We start from the raw sequence: 17,467 nt of genomic DNA on the forward strand, positions 1-17,467 counted from the left end.
TTCAGTTTATAAAAAGAACTAATTGGATTCTTCCTCACATTGTACAAGAAATACCAATTTCTGGAGCACCTACATTCTGTTCTGATGCAAATAAATCAGGAGAGGTGGGTTATAAGTCAGTAAATCTAAGTAAAGTGGCTCAAAGCACTTAAGATTATATTCAAAAATCAGAATTAAATACTATTCTCATCATATTATCAGATTTTCCAGAACCTCTTAATGTAGATACTGACTCTCAATGTGCAGAAAGAGTTGTTTTACATATTGAACTGCTGAACTTATTCCAGATGATTCAGAATTAACTTTGTTATTCATTTAATTACAAAAAATAATCAGAAATAGAAATAATCCCTTATATATGATGTGGGATTCCCCTCTAGCACTTCCTATTTGCTCAAGTAATATTATTTTACTTCCTGTTTCCTCAAGTAATATTATTTTCCTTCTCAGGTCTTTGATTGGGTTGAAGACTAGATAGTCATAGTTACTTTCCTCTCATGACTTAGCCAAGCCATTTCTAATATAAGACTTAGACTCCTTAGAATAATAATTGAAACATTTAGCATATGTTTCTTGCTTGAGGTTGTTCATGCTGGTTGTAATTCTAATTTTTATGCTTGATATTTGTTCTTATTGTATATAGTTTTGTATTAGGTTTAGAACTCTCTTATTTAGACAAAAGGGGAGGTGCTGTGGGGACTCCTTCAACAGAACTTCCTTAAGGTAATGGTGGACATGGCCTTATGCACTATATATCCAGATATAAAAGTGTGTGTGGATCCCTTGGCTGCTAGATTTGGTTCCAGTTCCCTGTGCATTCAGAGGACTATAAATCGCTACTCATACTGTGAGTTTATCCCCTAATAAATTCTGTGAGTTTAACCCCTAAAAATTAGGCTTAATCTAGCATCCTGTATATGATTTGGGGCTTGAGTCTGAAGCAGGTAACAGGGAACCAAGTTTGTGTGCCACAAATGCTAAGAGATTGTGGTCCTTCAACCTCTCTGATATCTGCTGCATATAACACTTAAAATGTTTAAGTTTCCTGCAGTGAACTGTGACCATTCCTGACCTTTGAAGTCTCCAAAAGAATGTTGGGGCCCCACAACAATGAATCCATCTGAATTGTGGTAATGCCCCTAAGCTGACAAACACCACCCAAAGATCAGCTTTTGAACTATAAACTGCTCAGGACAATTTCAAAGCAGTTAGCTGAGATGTTCCAGGCTCATAGACAACTCCAGTCAGGACTTCAGATAAGCCTTGTACTCTCCCATCACACCGAGACTGGACAAAATCTATCTCTCCTAGAACTTGATCTTTATCTCAATTTTCTCAGGGTCTCCTAAAGATGCCATCACCCAGAGACAACAAGAAGTAATTTTAAGAACACAACACCCACATTTCCAAGAGGTGAGGTAGGTGGGTTTTTGGTAATTCAATGAATGTTTGTCATCATTTATGGGGGTTGGTTACAAGTTCTTAGTGGCCACAGTCAGGGAGGAAACTAAGCAAAGGAAATTAGATTCAGGGATCTCATTTGAAAAGAAAAAGGGGAGATGTAGATATAATAGGATAAAAGAGTAGATTGTTGAATCTACTTTCAATCTAAAAAAGCAAACACTAGTCTCAAATATTTTACATTGTTATAGATTTTGTATATTGATACAAATCTAAGGTTATTTTTCTTATACTGTATATGTGTGTGTGTGTGTGTGTTTCTACTCTTAGTTCAGATATTTTTGTATATTGATACAAATTTAAGTTGTTTTTGTATACTGCAGCATATGTTTCTATTTCTTGATTGAGGTACTATACCTAGAAACTCATTAAAAAACATAATGTAAAGTTCTAGTCCTTGAAAGCTACTTAGGATAATAAAGAAATACAGGTTAGTAGCTAGTCATCTATAACAATCAAACTTATAGTCATGTTAGGTATGCTTTCAAAGTCAATAAGAGACATATTTTAAATACATGGCCTTCAAAAACTTCAGAGACCTACAGAATATAGCATTTTAATGTCTTAATAATAAGTCTTTTCATGACAAGGAGACATATCTGCTCCTGGAAGCACCAATTTACTTCAAAATAGGGTGACAGGTATTGAAGAATCTCCAAATAGAGCTTGCTTTTATTTATGGCAAAGTTAGCCGATGGGCAAAGAAACTGTCCTTGCCTTGACTGCTCACAATATGCTGTCGAAATTGGACAAGCAGGACACACAAAAAAGCAACATTAAACTTTGCCAAGACAAGGAAGACAGTCCTTCAAAATTCCTGCTTTACAGAAAAGTCTGTCAGATAATTTAGGCCCATGGGTCACAGATGAATGCCCCAGTATTACAGAGGAACTTTGGGGTGACTGTCCAGGCAAATGTCTCTGTTATTTCTTAGTTTTAGAAATTGCTTGCTTTGCACTTACTGTTTACTTCTTGGGTCTCTGGGGGGTTGAAGATTATTAGGTAGTTACAGTTGCAGTTTTATTAGTTATGATAGAAAGTAAATTAGGTACAAAACTTTAGACTCACAAAGATAGGATAGATAATAGAGTATTTTCTCTGAATTTGCCAAATATTAAGAAACTGGACATTGTGAATGTATTTTTCACTTCATAATTGTTCTTACTGTATATAGTTTTACTATATCAGAGTTAAAACCTTTTCCTTTTTATTTAGATGAAAAGGGGGAAATGTTGCAGAATTGTTCATATAGCCATTCCACTGTGCCAATAAAGCCATTTGAATCAAAGGATGGAGTCAGTGGTTGGCTGACTGGGATCAGCCATAGAGTTTCTGGAGGACTGAGGAGGTCTTCTAAAGAGGGACAGGAAGAGAGAAGAGGACTGGGGAACAGGGGAAGTCCAGGGCTGGTGGATTGGGAAAAATGCAGAGAGAAGGTCAGTCAATCACTCTCTGCTATCCCTTGGATTTATCAGGTCTTTATCTCAATTTCTGACTCCTGAATTTTTATTATACTGGAACAATTTAGGTAATTGTTTCAAAAAAGTCAATCATAGAAAGCCTTGTATTCAAATCCTTTCTTGGTTTGGTGGTAGTTTTTCTATTATATCTTTTTGTTGTTGCCTTTACTTTGTTTTTGTTTTGAGACAGGGTATTACTGGGTAGCCCTAGCTGTCCTTCTACTTCATCCCCCAAGAACTGGGATTACAACTGTATACCACCACACCTGACTGCATCTCTCCCTTTGTATTCCATCCCTCTGATGCTCTACAATCCCCTCCTCTTCAACAGAATGATGTGTTTCTGCTACCAATGAAATAGTTCTTCAAAGCCCCTGCTAACATCTTTGCTACTTTGTGCAAGGCCAGTACAGCATTGAGGGCTCTGCCGCTTTCTGGCTCCATTGCCCAGACCACCCCTTGTCCCTCTGCCTCTCGCCTGTAGTTTGAACTCTCTGTGCTAACACCGACACTCACTAGAGCCCTGGCAGAGCGCGCTCTACTGAACACACAGAATGGGTGAGATTAACGGCAGTCTTGAATATCTGGGTTTTCTGCTCAAATTCAAGGAAATTGTCAAAGCCCTGAGAACATTGTGCCAAATTCTCTGCACATCCTACCACCAGCCAAAGAGCTAGTTCCATACTGACCACAGAGTGACAGGAGCTGACGAGTGTGGGTAAGTGATGGACCCCAGCCAGTCAGGCCCTCCAAAGAATCACTTTTCTTGAAGAGTCATGAAAACTCTCTACTTCGCTGCTTCCCATGTTGCCACAAGGATTGCGGATGTGTAGAAAGCAACACTAGAACTTCCCCTCCCAATGTGACTTCTCATAATGCCGACTATTGGCGTCACATGTTTTATCCGTCAATATAACAGGCGTACAATATTTCTGGAAAAGTTTAGGGCATGAAATATGTATAAAATATGAAGAATTTTGTGCCCACTAAAGATTCCTGGTCACTTTGTTAATTTAAAAACATAAAAATGTGCTTCACTTAAAAGCATTCATTTACGCAAGCAACAGTTATAAATCTCTATTGAGTTTGCTATGAATGTTTTCAATTTTAGTTCAAATGCTCTACAAGACTCTAACTTTTAATGAATCTAAATCAATTAGTTTTTAAAGGTTGATGGTGAGAAACAGAGAGAGAAAAACATAGCAGGAGGTGCTGTCGATACCCTCATGAGTCAGCTGCACTTCCCCGTGATAACTGGTATGGAACAAACTCAGATTCACAAGGGTATTTTAGAGAGGCGAGACATAAGGAAAATGTGTGCTGGCCATCACAACTGCTCTGTGGACTTCTGTCTTACGTGTCATTTTCCAGACTCTCCTGGTTAGTCATTCTCCACTGACGCTGAAAGCAGGTCTGTCCAGACTAAATAAGCATCATTGCCATTTTTTACCTGAGAGTCTACTTCTTTATTTAATGAAACCACTTCCAAATAGAAGTGAAATTCATTCATGTGTTGCCAACAATGGAAGAGGGAGCCCATACTGTAAGGTGGCCATGTTTAACAGACTCTCAGGTTGTGTCCCTAAGCCACACCCCTGCGTGTGGTCTCTTCATGACCTTTTCCAGAAGCTTAGACGTAGACTCCAACAGTCACAAACACGGGGTTAGAGAACACCCTCCCCTGTGATGAAGACTTTCACCTTTCTTTGTTTTGTTTTACTTTACAATATCTAATACAATATAAATGCCATATAAGTATAGTATCGAAGAATAATGACCCCAAAACTGTGCATGTTCAGTTCAGAAGAAATCATGCCTGCTCTTTGACCCAGCTTTCAACCCTGCCCCCGCTACACCCTCCGGTCTCCAGTGGTCCCCTTCTCTCACATCCATGTGCTCTGTCACCCTCCGGTCTCCAGTGGTCCCCTTCTCTCACATCCATGTGTTCTGTCACCCTCCGGTCTCCAGTGGTCCCCTTCTCGCATATCTATGTGTTCTGCTGACCCTTTCCCCTCTTCCCTAAAGCCTCTCCTTTCCTGTCTCATGGGTCCCTCTCTAGTCCCCTGGCTTCTCCCTATATGTACTCCCACGTAAATGCACATACTTAACATTTAGAAGCTATTATTTGTACAAGAAAGCGAACACACAGTGTGTGCCTTTGTGAGCCTGGGTTCTATCCCTTTCCTTGGAAATTTCATGACTTCAATTTTCTTTATGGATAAATAAAATTCATTGTGCATCTGTACCAACACATTTTCATTACCCATTCATCTGTTGAAGGACATCTAAGCCAATTCCATTTCTTTGCCATTATGAGTAGAGAAGCAACAAAGATGGATGTGCAGGTGTCCCACAGTGGCCGCACCAGTTTACATCCACCCACCAAGAGTGAAGAAGGTTTCCTCTTTCCCCACACTGTTGCAAGCACCTGTCATTTCTTAATGATAGCCACTCTGACTGGGGTGAGGTAAGCAAAGTATTTTTTAATTTGAATTTTTCTGAGGGCTAAAGATTTTGAACATTAAAAAGACATTTATTGGCCATTCGTACTTTACTTGAGAACTGTCTGTTCAGTTCACTGACCCACTTACTTATTGGCAAGCGTTTTTCTTTTTTCTTTGTTTTCCTTTTAGTTCTTTATTTTTGATGTTTCTCTACTTTCTGAAGTATGACTAGCTAAACTTTCTCCCATCCTGCAGGCTTTCTGTTCACTGGTTTTTTGTTTCTTTTGCTGTGTTTCTTTTGCTGTGAAGAAGCATTTTAATTTCCATAATCCCATTTGTCAATTTGGAGAAACAAATTCCTGTGTTATTTGGGATTCCATCTCGAAATCTCCTGCCTACATCCTACGTTCAGAAGCATTTCCCTTACCAGTCCCAGCATATCTGGTTTTAAATTAGGGTTTTTATTCAAGCTTGAACTGATCTTTGAGCAAGGTGCGACTCTTCAACAAATGGATTCCGGTGTTGGCCAGCACTGCTTATTGATTAGCTGGTTTATCCCCAGTTCGTGTTTCTTATATCCTGGTCAGAAGTTAAGTGAGCTGGGGCTAGAAGATGGATCCGGGTTAAGAGCACATGGTTTTCCTGCAAAGACCTGAGTGAAGTTCCCATCCATATCAAGCAGCTCACAACCACCTGTAGCACCAGCCTGAGGGAATCCAGTGCCCTCTTCTGGCCTCGATAAGCACCTGCATTCACATCCACACAGTCCCATACACAGACACACACACACACACACACACACACACACACGCGCACGCACACACGCACGCACACACACACACACATCTTTCTAAAGATTTATTATTATTTTTTTTAATTATGTGGTCGAAGACATTGGATCCCCTGGAGCTGGATGATTAAGATGCTTAAAAATACTGTGTTGAACAACAGCACAGCAAGGGGAAGCCATGCATTATTGTGGGAGCATCTTCTAAAGACCCACCCTACCACAGCCAACACTGAATGTTGAGTGTTGTCCAAGAAATTCATCTCCTTACAACTGAAACCAAGTGTGACTCCAGAATTCTACCATTCCATATGAAATGCATGTCATGTGTCAGCATCCCCTTTCCAATGAAACTGAAGAATGGAGACAGGAATCAGCTGTCTTCTTGAATGAAAACTGACATGAAACATGAATGATAGGAGATGTGAAAGACAAGGGAGCTGTCCTGCAGGGCAGCCATATCCCTGAATGTTTTCAACCCTGTTTGCCACATGACATGCATTTGTGTAAGAGAAAAAAACAGGATGTTCATTTTTCCTATGGAGAGGCATCTGGATTCTATGTGACAGATAACTAGGATTAAAGATTTAATTTGTTATTTCTCAGAAATTTGAAAAGCTAGAGTGAGGGCAAATGATATCTCAATTTTCCTGAATTTTTGAAAACAAATCAATTTTTAATTTTAAATGGATGTTATATTACCTTGTTATAGTTCCCCTTTAAAAATGAACCGTGGGTTCCAGGGTTCATAGTTGGGTAAGATTGATGATTACTTTCTCCCGCAGTAGTGAGCTACAACTGGCCTAGTCCTACATGTCCACTGTTGCAATAGTGGAATCAATATCATGGGAGTAACCAGTCACTTTTGAATGGATTTAAGGCTCACTCTATAAGATGAAACACATACTTGAAATAATTACTGGGCTCAAGAACTTGAGGCTAGGCAATCATAGGTCCTTAGGAGAGATCTATTACTATTGTCTGCTGAATAGATATAGTATTAAGGCAATTCCTAATTATTTATTATTATGTTTACAAATTACTGCATCTCTCAACACACACCAGAAAATGCTTCTTTCAAGCTAAAAATATAAAATGGAAAAAAGAAAGTATATTCAACAAATGATGCTGGCATAACTGGACATCAATATGTGGGAGAATGCCAATAGATGCCATGCACAAAACTCAGGTCCAAATGGATCAAAGACCTCAACATAAAACCAACCACACTGAACCTCACAGAAGAGAAAGTGGGAAGTACACTTGAGTGTGTTGGCACAGGAAACCACTTCCTAAATATAACCCAAATAGCACAGACATTGAGAGAAACAATTAATAAATGGGGCCTCCTGAAACTGAGACGCTTCTGCAAAGCAAAGGACACAGTCAACAAGACAAAATGTCAGTCTACAGATTGGGAAAAGATCTTCACCAACCCCACATCAAACAGAGGACTGATCTCCAAAATATACAAAGAACTCGAAAAAACTGGTCATCAAAAGAACAAATAATCCAATTTTAAAAAAATGGGGTACAGACCTAAACAGAGAACTTTTAACAGACAAATCTCAAATGACTGAAAGACACCTAAGGAAATGTTCAACATCCTTAGCCATCAGATAAATGCAAATCAAAACAACTCTGAGATTCTATCTTAACACCCGTCAGAATGGCCAAGAACAAAAACACTGATGGCAGCTTATGCTAGAAAGGATGTGGGGTAAGGAGAACACTCATCCATTGCTGGTGGAAGTGCAAACTTGTACAGCCACTTTGGAAATTAGTATGGCGATTTCTCAGAAAATTAGGAAACAATCTACCTCAAGACCCAGCAATACCACTTTTGGGTATATACCCAAAGGATGTTCAATTATACCACAAGAACATGTGCTCAACTATGTTCATAGCAGCATTATTTGTAATATCCAGAGCCTGGAAACAACCTAGATGCCTCTCAACTGAAGAATGGATAAAGATAATACGGTACATTTATACAATGGAATACTATACAGCAGTAAAAAAATAATGACATCTTGAAATTTGCAAGCAAATGGATGGATCTAGAAAAAAACATATTGAGTGAGGTAACCCAGACCCAGAAGGACAAATATAATATGTATTTATTCATCAGTGGCTTCTAGAAATAAAGCAAAGAAAAACCAGCCTACAGTCCACAATCCCAAACAACCTAGACAACCAAGGGACCCTAAGAGAGACATACATGGATTTACATAGGAAGGAGAAAAAGACAAAATCTCCTGAATAAATTGGGAGCACAGGGGTCAAGGGAGAGAGCAGAAGGGGGAGGGGGAAGAAGGGAAGGGAACGTAGAAAAATGTATAGCTCAATAAAAAAAAGATGTGAAGTTTAAAAAAAGAAAAGAGAATACTTCTTTCTGTAGTAGAAGCAATAGATAGAGACCCGGGATTAATCAAATTGCAGAGAATAAGAGACTATAAAATTCTCAGCATAAATGGGACATCATATCCTATTCCTTCCTCCCAATACTCACAGAGTGGAAAGATTCTAAGAGCCAGAAGCAGTACGAGGCTAAAAGGAAACTGTTTCCCATACACAACAGGGTGATTGAGCACATGAACTTGCAGCAGTTGTGACAGCAAACAAAACCTGTGCAAGCTCCAGGCAGGCAAGATCTCAGCATGAAGCGGGGAGGTGGACGTGACGTCCCAACCCTAGCCAAGAAGTATGGGCAACTGATAGCTGACAGGAAATGAAGAGTCAGTTTCCTTTAAGTCAGATTTAAGGGCATGGATCCTGGTAGTTCAACCACACTCCCCAGTGCATGGCCACACATCCAAGAATAATTGGACTTGATGGTTTAGTTGGTGTGTTTTATTAAATGTGAGGTTCTTTTGTTGTTTTATTTGGTTCACTTTGGTTTGTTTTTTGAGGCAGGGACTTACAATGTCACAATGGCTGGCCTGGAACATACTATGTAGACCAGGCTGTCCCTCTGCTTCCGCAGTGCTAGGATTAAAGGTATATACCTCCACGCCCATCATGAACTCCATGGCTTATTTTAAAAATAAAAAAGAATGGCCGGAGAGATGGCTCAGAGGTTAAGAGCACAGGCTGCTCTTCCAGAGGCCGTAAGTTCAATTGCCAGCAACCATACGGTGGCTCACAACCATCTGTAATGAGATCTGTTGCCCTCTTCTGGCATGCAGGCAGAACACAAATAAATAATTTTTTTTATTTTTTGGGTTTTTTTGGGGGGGATGTTTGTTTTTTGTTTGTTTTTGTTTTCTGAGACAGGGTTTCTCTGTGTTGCTTTGAAGCCTGTCCTGGAACTAACTCTGTAGACCAGGCTGGCCTCAAACTCACAGAGATCTGCCTGCCTATGCCTCCCAAGTGCTGGGATTAAAGGCGTGTGCCACGACCACCTGGCAATAAAGAAACCTTTTAAAATTTTTAAAAATCAAAATTAAAAATGGAGAGGGAAGAGCACAAATATGGCTGGTTAAGGGATAAGGTATACCTAAAAAGAGTAGGGGGAGCATGGTTACTATCAAAATACATGAAATTCTCAAAGTTAATTGAAAGAAAGGAACTGTGCCTGCCTTTAACTGAATAAAGTCTTATTTATAAGCAAATTTGGTTTTTAAAATGTGTTTCATCTATCTTGTAACAATGTGTATCAAATTGTCAAATTCAGTTGTCAATTTCAATGACAAAGTACGTTTAAACACATATGGAGTTATTAAACAGTTCAGTTCCAATCATATTTCAACTGGGTGTGATGGCACATGCTTGTAATCCCAACACTCAGAAGATGAAGGATAAAGGATGGGAAATTTGAGGCCATTCTAGACCAGTTCTAGGCCAGCCTAGGATATATAGCAAGTTCTTCAGAAAATACCCTTAAAAATAGGAGGTTCTGAATTTGAGTAAAAGCTTTAGCTACAAAAGACATGCCCCCTCTTCTAGTCAGCTCTCTGAAGACATTACCCAAAGGGCCTGGAACTTTCTATAAAGCTTCCAAAACACAGCTCCTTGGGCCCTTCCGGCGTCTCTGGAAGATTGAGGTCACGGCATGAACCCGTCACATGCACCCCACTTGTTTCAGGTCACTGTGGCTCTGGCAGAGGGGCTTGAATTCCGTGCTAAAACCCTGAGAAGAACATTGTATATTTTTGGAGTCTCCTTGGGAAGACGCACTTACTCATCAACCTCACAATTAAAAAAACAAATGAGTAAGCCCTCAAGGATAACGCTAAAGTCTTCAAACCCCCAAAGAGGAACTGTGTCCCAGTGGAAAGTGGTCACTGAACGAGCACTACTTCTACCACATGTGTGTGCCGATAAGATGCTATGACGCATCTTATCTTTCCCCACATAACTTTAACCATTATGTCAATGAGTAGATTCCAAATTTAAAGATCTAAATATTTATTTTAAAAATAAGAGTTCAACCCCCAAATTTTTCAGGAAAAAAAAACTTTCCTAAATCGTTGTAGCTGTACTTGTCCAAGCTTATAGCCTTAGAAAGTGGAGTCAAACAGAAGGTTGGGATGTGAGTGGAGGGTGCGTGAGTCTATGCTACAGGGCTAAGCCATTAGGACTTAACAACAATGTAGTTCACTACTACACACGTTTCGTAGAATAATAACAGCAGTAGATGGTTACCAACCTAGAGACTTTCAGCTGATCAAGGTACAGAGAATAAGAGACTTCAGAGCACTCGGCCCTACATGGGACATCTGTATCAACCCCTCCTCCCAAGGCTTAGGGATCACTGCAGAAAAGGGGGCAGGAAGCTTCTACAGCCACAGGCAACGGCAGACTGCAAGTCAGCAGTGCTTTCTGGAAACAGGCATTTGTGTAACATGTCTGTTCGTTCATTCAGTTTTTCCTCAGAAATGAACTACCTCCATCTTGTTAACTTCTCCATCCTTAATTGGTTGGCATGAGCCCAGGATGAAATCTCTCGAAGGAAGGAATGACTACTCTGTCCCAGTTATTTCTCTCCACTTGACGATATTTTACAAGTGTAGGGATCCCTCTACATACCTAACAAATGTAAGTGCTACAAACTGTAGAGGGATCTCTACTTAGCTTAGAAATAAGGGAGTCAAGTAAGGCTTCTTTGAGGGTTACTTAGAAATATTTCAAAGAGGTCTAAGAAAAAACTATCCTGGAAATGTGGGAAGTCCCCAGAAATGAGAGTGGTAACTGTGCGGTGGTGATTGCAAGGGATGCTGGGAGATGCTGAGGTAAGATACACCAGCCTTGGGCCTCACAGTGATGGAAGTGTGAGAGGGGGGCAATTAATACACAATTGGAAAATGGGGCTGTTTCCCACTAGAGAATTTTCACTAACACGGTTCAGGATCCCAAACTGCCAGTCTTGGAATGCTGTAGCCTAGCACCATAGAACTTCAGCCTGGAGGTTTGTGGCCTTAACCTTGGGCCAGGACTGAACCATGAGCAGCCAGTACTTCCCTTATTTGCATGGCAGAAATTGAATGGGCAGCAGGTGAGGTACCCGGCCAGCCTGGACTGCCCTCCTTCACACAGCACGAATGACAGGTCAGGACAGTGCACACAAAGAAATGCACCCTAACTGAACAAGTTCCTAAATGGAGGAAGCCCAGCCCCACCCTCACCCCAGCCAAGAGTCCTATGCTGGGATGGTATTGCAGCACTGCCTCAACCACTTCCTTCTTGCATTATATCCCATAAGCTATTTTTCCTGTGAGGATTAAGAGTGAATTCCTCCATTGCCTGACAGTTTCTTCCCGACTACTGGCAGCTCAACTCAGTTCAGTACAGCAAGGCTTTTCCACTCTATACTAAAGCAATGGGAAACTCTGAGGAAGTGGTAAACAGGGGGATGCTTGATCAGGCTTAAATTTCTAAACTATCAACCCATTAAATACAGAATGAGGGGGAGGAAGACAAACAGAGATTTAAGGACCAGGGCAGAGAGAATGCAGGAGTTGATACATGCCAAACTGACTGCCAGAAGAATGAAAGGCTCCCGGGGCACGGGGGAGGCTGAGCTCAGTGTGGGCATGCTGACTTGAGAGGTCTACAGTCCTTTCAAATAGACATCTCTGACCAAGAATACAGTTTGAGAACTGAAGTGAGACGGCCTGCACAGAAGACGCTCACAGGAATTCATCAACACAGAGATGGGGCTTGCAGAGTGAATGGGACAAGATCAATAGAAGAATCATGGAAGGAGGTGCAGAGGATCCTGACCCAGAGTCCAAACTCTGCTGTTCAGCCTGGTTCTCGCAAGTTCCTGGTCTCCATTCTGGGTACCCTGTTATGAGTCATGTCTTTGTCATGCTTTAGCGTATCTCATTTCTCACTACCTGGTTTCATGCTACCTGCTTTCTGTTTGCATCTGAATTTTAACTCTCTCTGCTCTGATGGCCTGAACCCCTTGCTCCGCCTGCTGCACACTGTCCAATGGTGACTCAATAAACACTTCCTTAATAAATTTAGGGCTTGACTGCCAAAGATTCTACACATGCAGCAGTGGCCAGTCTTGCCTCCCTCCTGGTAGGTATTTCCCCAGCAGACGTATGAAGAAATCTTCTTTCTGAGCTCATGGGGTTACCATCACACCTGTATTTTGAGCTATTGACAATGTCCTATTGCAAAAATGAAGTGTCCTATGGGATAAGGGGAGGAGCAAGGCCACCAAGATCCCTGTTGGGAAAATAAGATCAGCTGTTGTTATTTCCCCAACTATCTTTCTCCACCTATGGCACAAACACACGAATTTGATCTTAAAGAAATGTCTGCTTCTATTCCAGCTTGTGCTTCACAAACAGCCACTGCCCTCTCTTCCCCACAGTCACCCCAGAAGACTCAGCTGTGAACTTAGTTCAGGTTCTAAAGAGTGAGCCAAGAGCAGAAGATGCATCTGTTGGTTTACCCGTTCGGAATCTGTTGGTTTACCTGCTCTGGACCCAAAGTGTGGGGGAAAACTACACGCCAACAAAGGATAAGCAGGAGAGGACAGGCACACGCAAGATTTGCTGGTTTGCCACATTCATACCTTTGCAGCCAGCCGACACTCCATCACCCTGACATTGAAATGGGAAGTGGCCGCCTTGTTCATTTCCACGCAGCTGTTGGCAATCACAAAGACTGCCCCACTGGGGAGTTTCACATCAGTTGCTCTCAGAGGACTAAACTCTATTAACTTGGCCTGTTGGAAGAAAAGTGACAAAGGAGACAATAATTGATTAGGATTCAGAAGAGCATTCAAGCTTTTATGCATTTATTTTATCTTAAGAAAGTCTTCTACAGCATCAATTACTGATAGCCAGGCACTGCGCTAGGTGCTGGAGACACAACAGTGAATAGGGCAGGGGCTTCCGCTGCCCCCAGGAGTGCATGGTTGCTTCAGAAGCCACGAGATTACGTTTCCACGTGAGTCACAGCAGTAGCACTGTGAAGCTCAGGGTCTCACACACTCTTAATGGAAGGACTTTTCAGACAACTTAGTGTAGTCTCTGAAAAGGGAAATGTAGACTGAGTCCTAGAGAATGCTTGATGACGTCAGAAAGAAGGAAGAGTCTCTGTCCTGTGGAATGGAAACGAACCACACCGGTGTAAATGGATATCAGCTCTAGGCGCTGATATCTGGCCGAAGATCACAGCTTGGAGAGTGAGAGGCTAAGCTGGAGGCAGAAACTGGGGGTCAGATGGTAACTGTGCTTTGCAAGTCCAGAGAAAGTGGATTCTCTTTGGACCCTGCACCAACCTTACACCAACAGCAGAACTCCCGCTACCACATCTGCTTGCCAGTTCACATCCAAAACACCTCAAGTATGATTTTAGTGTTAAAAAAGACTTGTCTCCTACCTCATGTCTTTGACTTAGAAGAATCAACAAAAACATATTCTTAGTAGAAGGATCCAGGTGTTCTTGGAAAACAGCCAAACTTGAAGGAATCTCATGCAAAACTAAGACAGATCTTTAAAAAATGCCTGCTTCTATTTTGGTAATGGGCAGTTCACAGGCAAAAACCCAAACCTCTGCCTTGCCTGAAGGAGCTGATAGCCAAGAGGAAGTGGTATTGAACCGAAGAATTTATTCCTGGCCCACCATCAACATTCTTCCTCCCACCACCAAAGCCCCAAAAATGTTGACAGAGAAAAATGACACCGAAGAGTAATTTACAAAAAGAGGGGCTGTGCATATATGTGGTAAGAGAACTAACATTTGGGTTTAAAGCCAACGTGAGATTATGAAACACCACAAGATGAAGTGATTTCATGCAAGGTCAGGAAAGGAGGTCCCAAGGAGAGAATTGAGAAATCTCATCTTAGTAATGAGATATGGGGGGGAGGGGGGAATCTAGACACATGAGAAAAATAAGTTTGAAGGGTGATTCCAGATGCTTAAGGTAGAGGGACTCGATATGAAATAGGGCGCATTCACTACCATCAGCCCTGACTTACAAAACAGCTGGGCAATGTTCTCCAGTAGAGCCTGAAAAACCAGGCTTCCCATAATCATGCGTGCTGGGGGCTGCAGGCCTTCCCTGCCAGAGCTATTTCCCCAAGTTGAAATTTCCAAATGGCTCAATGCTACTTACAGTCCCTTCTTCTGCAAGAAATGATATGGACTGGTCCATGCCTCCTCCTTCAGTGCCTATGTAACGCTCACTCTTGGCACAGATTTCTGCAAGCTCCACCTGGAAAAGCAAGCAGTCATTGGTACTGTGATATCGTTGTAGCCTAGTTTGCATGCCAGATATGTCAGATAGATTTGGATTCCAGTTCCAGCTCTGGTCAGTTACACAGCAACTGTATTGAGCAACATGTTCTTCACAGCAGCTCTAGGCCACCGTTGAACCCAGTAGGAAAACTCAGCAAGACCAAGCAACAGCTCCACAGTGGGTCTAGAATGAAAACAGAACATATGTGCTGGTGTTCGTATCCCTAAAAGACTCTGAAGAGCAAGCAGCTCTCCTCATCTTTCTGTTGACACCACTTCTCTCCTCTGACACTAATTCATTTGCCTTTGTCTGGAGACACGGCGACTATTCCAGTGTCTCCAAAGCCAAAGCAGGTCCAAGGTTTTCAAGCCGGAAGTAATGCTACCTCTTGACATGTCCATTAAGTGCAAGAATAAAACTTCTCACTCTAGGTACAATCACGATGAAGAAACCTGGATGAAAGGGCATAGTCCTGACCCATACTAAAAAATATTAAAGGATCACTAGTTGCTTCTTATTGATTAATATGATAAATTCAAAATCTTCATCTTGCATCCAATGTCTTCTAAAGTTGCAACCCAACTGAACATCAAATTGAATTGTTTATCATTGTTTTTAAGAAGACGTGTCTTCTTGACCATCTCACATATTTATACAACCCGGTGCCACTTCCTGCCTACTATACAAATCCTATGGCCACTCAGTATCCAGGTCATTGACCGCATATATGAGCAAGCTGACCACTCAGCTTTTCTGCCATCATGGAGGCTTCCTGAAATACTGTCCCCACTCTAGTGTCCTATTTCTCCCAGACCCTGAAACTCTGATAGGGTCATATAGTTACCCACATTGCTATTTCTGAGGTTTAATTTGGGGCTTTGTTCCTCGCGCACTCTATTAGATATTCAGAAGGATCACAGCAAACACTGGTATACTACGGTCTTCTCTTGCCCGCTTGCCTGCCTACATCTTCTCAACATGGTGTACAGGTTCTTCAGTGACTTAGTTCTCTGCTCCCCCTCTACCTGTTCTCCCAGTGTTCCCCCACAAACCCTCTGTCCAGAAATGAGGAACAAACCCTGTTCTTCCTGACTGTCTGGCATTCACCTCTCCTCAGGACTCTTCCATCCCTGTTTCAACAACTCAGCACCCCCAAATTTATACAAGCCATAGTGTAAATTCCTCTCTGCTCTCCCTACTTCTAGTTTATTTTGAGCTATGCCTTAGGTGGATTTTCTCGTCTCTCCAGCAGACTATGGAGGTCCGTGCAGCACCCATTCCACTGTCCACCTAAGCAGTCCAGCCTGGACCAAGGTGCTTATCACTGGTCCTTAACTGTATCGTGTTTCCACTTCATCTCTTTTCCCTAAAAAACTAAGTCTGCGAGAGAGAAGCTGTGGTGTTTCCCCAGTGTCTCGGCCTTATACACTGCCAGGTGTGAGCTAACTCCATAAACTGCTGCTGCTTCCCTTCCTGAGAGGAGCTGCCCAGATGCCGTCGACAGCTTCTGCAAGTGTCATTCACGCCTCTCCTTGGTCATGCGGCTTCAATAACACTAGCTTTGCCTTGTGACATGAGGCAAACATGGGAATTTGGCATCAAAGGCAGTGCACATGACCTGATGGCACAACAGCCAGGGGCCTGTCCATAATAGACACATTAAAAATAAATTAGTGACCGAAAGGGCAAAACACTTGCACTTAAAATGCAGAGAAACGACATGCCCAGACGAAGCACTGCATACAGCAATCTATGAGCAAGCAAGAGTCTGGCTGCCAACCTAGCTGTGTCCTTGGGGTACAGGCAGCTCCCCAGTGCAGCAATACCCACCATCGCTGATTGAAAGCTGTGTGCAGAGCATGTGAAAAATCAGCCACACACACCTTCACCAACCCCATGGTACAGAGGAGGACGGCAAAAGTCAGGGACTCATGCTAGACTAAGAGAAGCCAGAATCCGAGCTTCATTCATCTGACCCTGAAGTCCAAGTTCACTTCACAGTTAAGTGGTCCCCCAATAAGGCAATATAACCATTGTTCAGCCTGCTGTCGGGGGGTGAAAAGACAAATGGGCGTCACCAAAATGTTAATATTCCCTGCTTTATGAGGAAACACATTAGAGCAGTGAGAAGTATTAATTACTTGTTTATAAAGCTCTTAAAGTGGGTTGCCAAGATGGTCACCAATAAAGGCACTTGTCACCAAGCCTGAGACTTGAGTTTGATCCCTGGGACCTACAGGGAAGAAGGAGAAAACTGACTCCTACAAGTTCCTCTCCCTCTCTCTCTCTCTCTCCCTCTCTCCCTCTCTCTCTCTCTCTCTCTGTTTCTCTTTCTCTCTCTCTCTCTGTTTCTCTTTCTCTCTGTCTCTCTCTGTCTCTCTCTGTCTCTCTGTCTCTCTGTCTCTCTTTCTCTCTCTCTGTCTCTCTCTGTCTCTCTCTCTTTCTCTGTCTCTCTCTGTCTCTCTCTGTCTCTGTCTCTCTGTCTCTCTCTCTGTCTCTCTCTCTGTCTCTCTCTCTGTCTCTCTCTGTCTCTCTCTTTCTCTCTCTGTCTCTCTCTGTCTCTCTCTTTCTCTCTCTGTCTCTGTCTCTGTCTCTCTCTGTGTCTCTCTCT

General features: G+C 42.1%; 1 protein-coding gene across 2 annotated transcripts in view; it reads right to left on the minus strand.

Annotated features, from left to right (window-relative positions):
- Galk2 (galactokinase 2) overlaps nt 1-17,467 on the minus strand; it is a 119,330-nt gene that overhangs the window by 38,210 nt on the left and 63,653 nt on the right. For both annotated transcript variants that reach the window (XM_038329976.1, XM_038329975.1), the window contains exons 6-7: nt 14,734-14,832; nt 13,186-13,338 (exon numbers count right to left, since the gene is read on the minus strand). In XM_038329976.1, the coding sequence (XP_038185904.1) occupies nt 13,186-13,338; nt 14,734-14,832 (252 nt within the window). The remainder of the gene's footprint in view (nt 1-13,185; nt 13,339-14,733; nt 14,833-17,467) is intronic.

Source organism: Arvicola amphibius, chromosome 5 (genome assembly GCF_903992535.2).
Source record: "Arvicola amphibius chromosome 5, mArvAmp1.2, whole genome shotgun sequence".
NCBI classification, from domain to species: Eukaryota; Metazoa; Chordata; class Mammalia; order Rodentia; family Cricetidae; genus Arvicola; species Arvicola amphibius.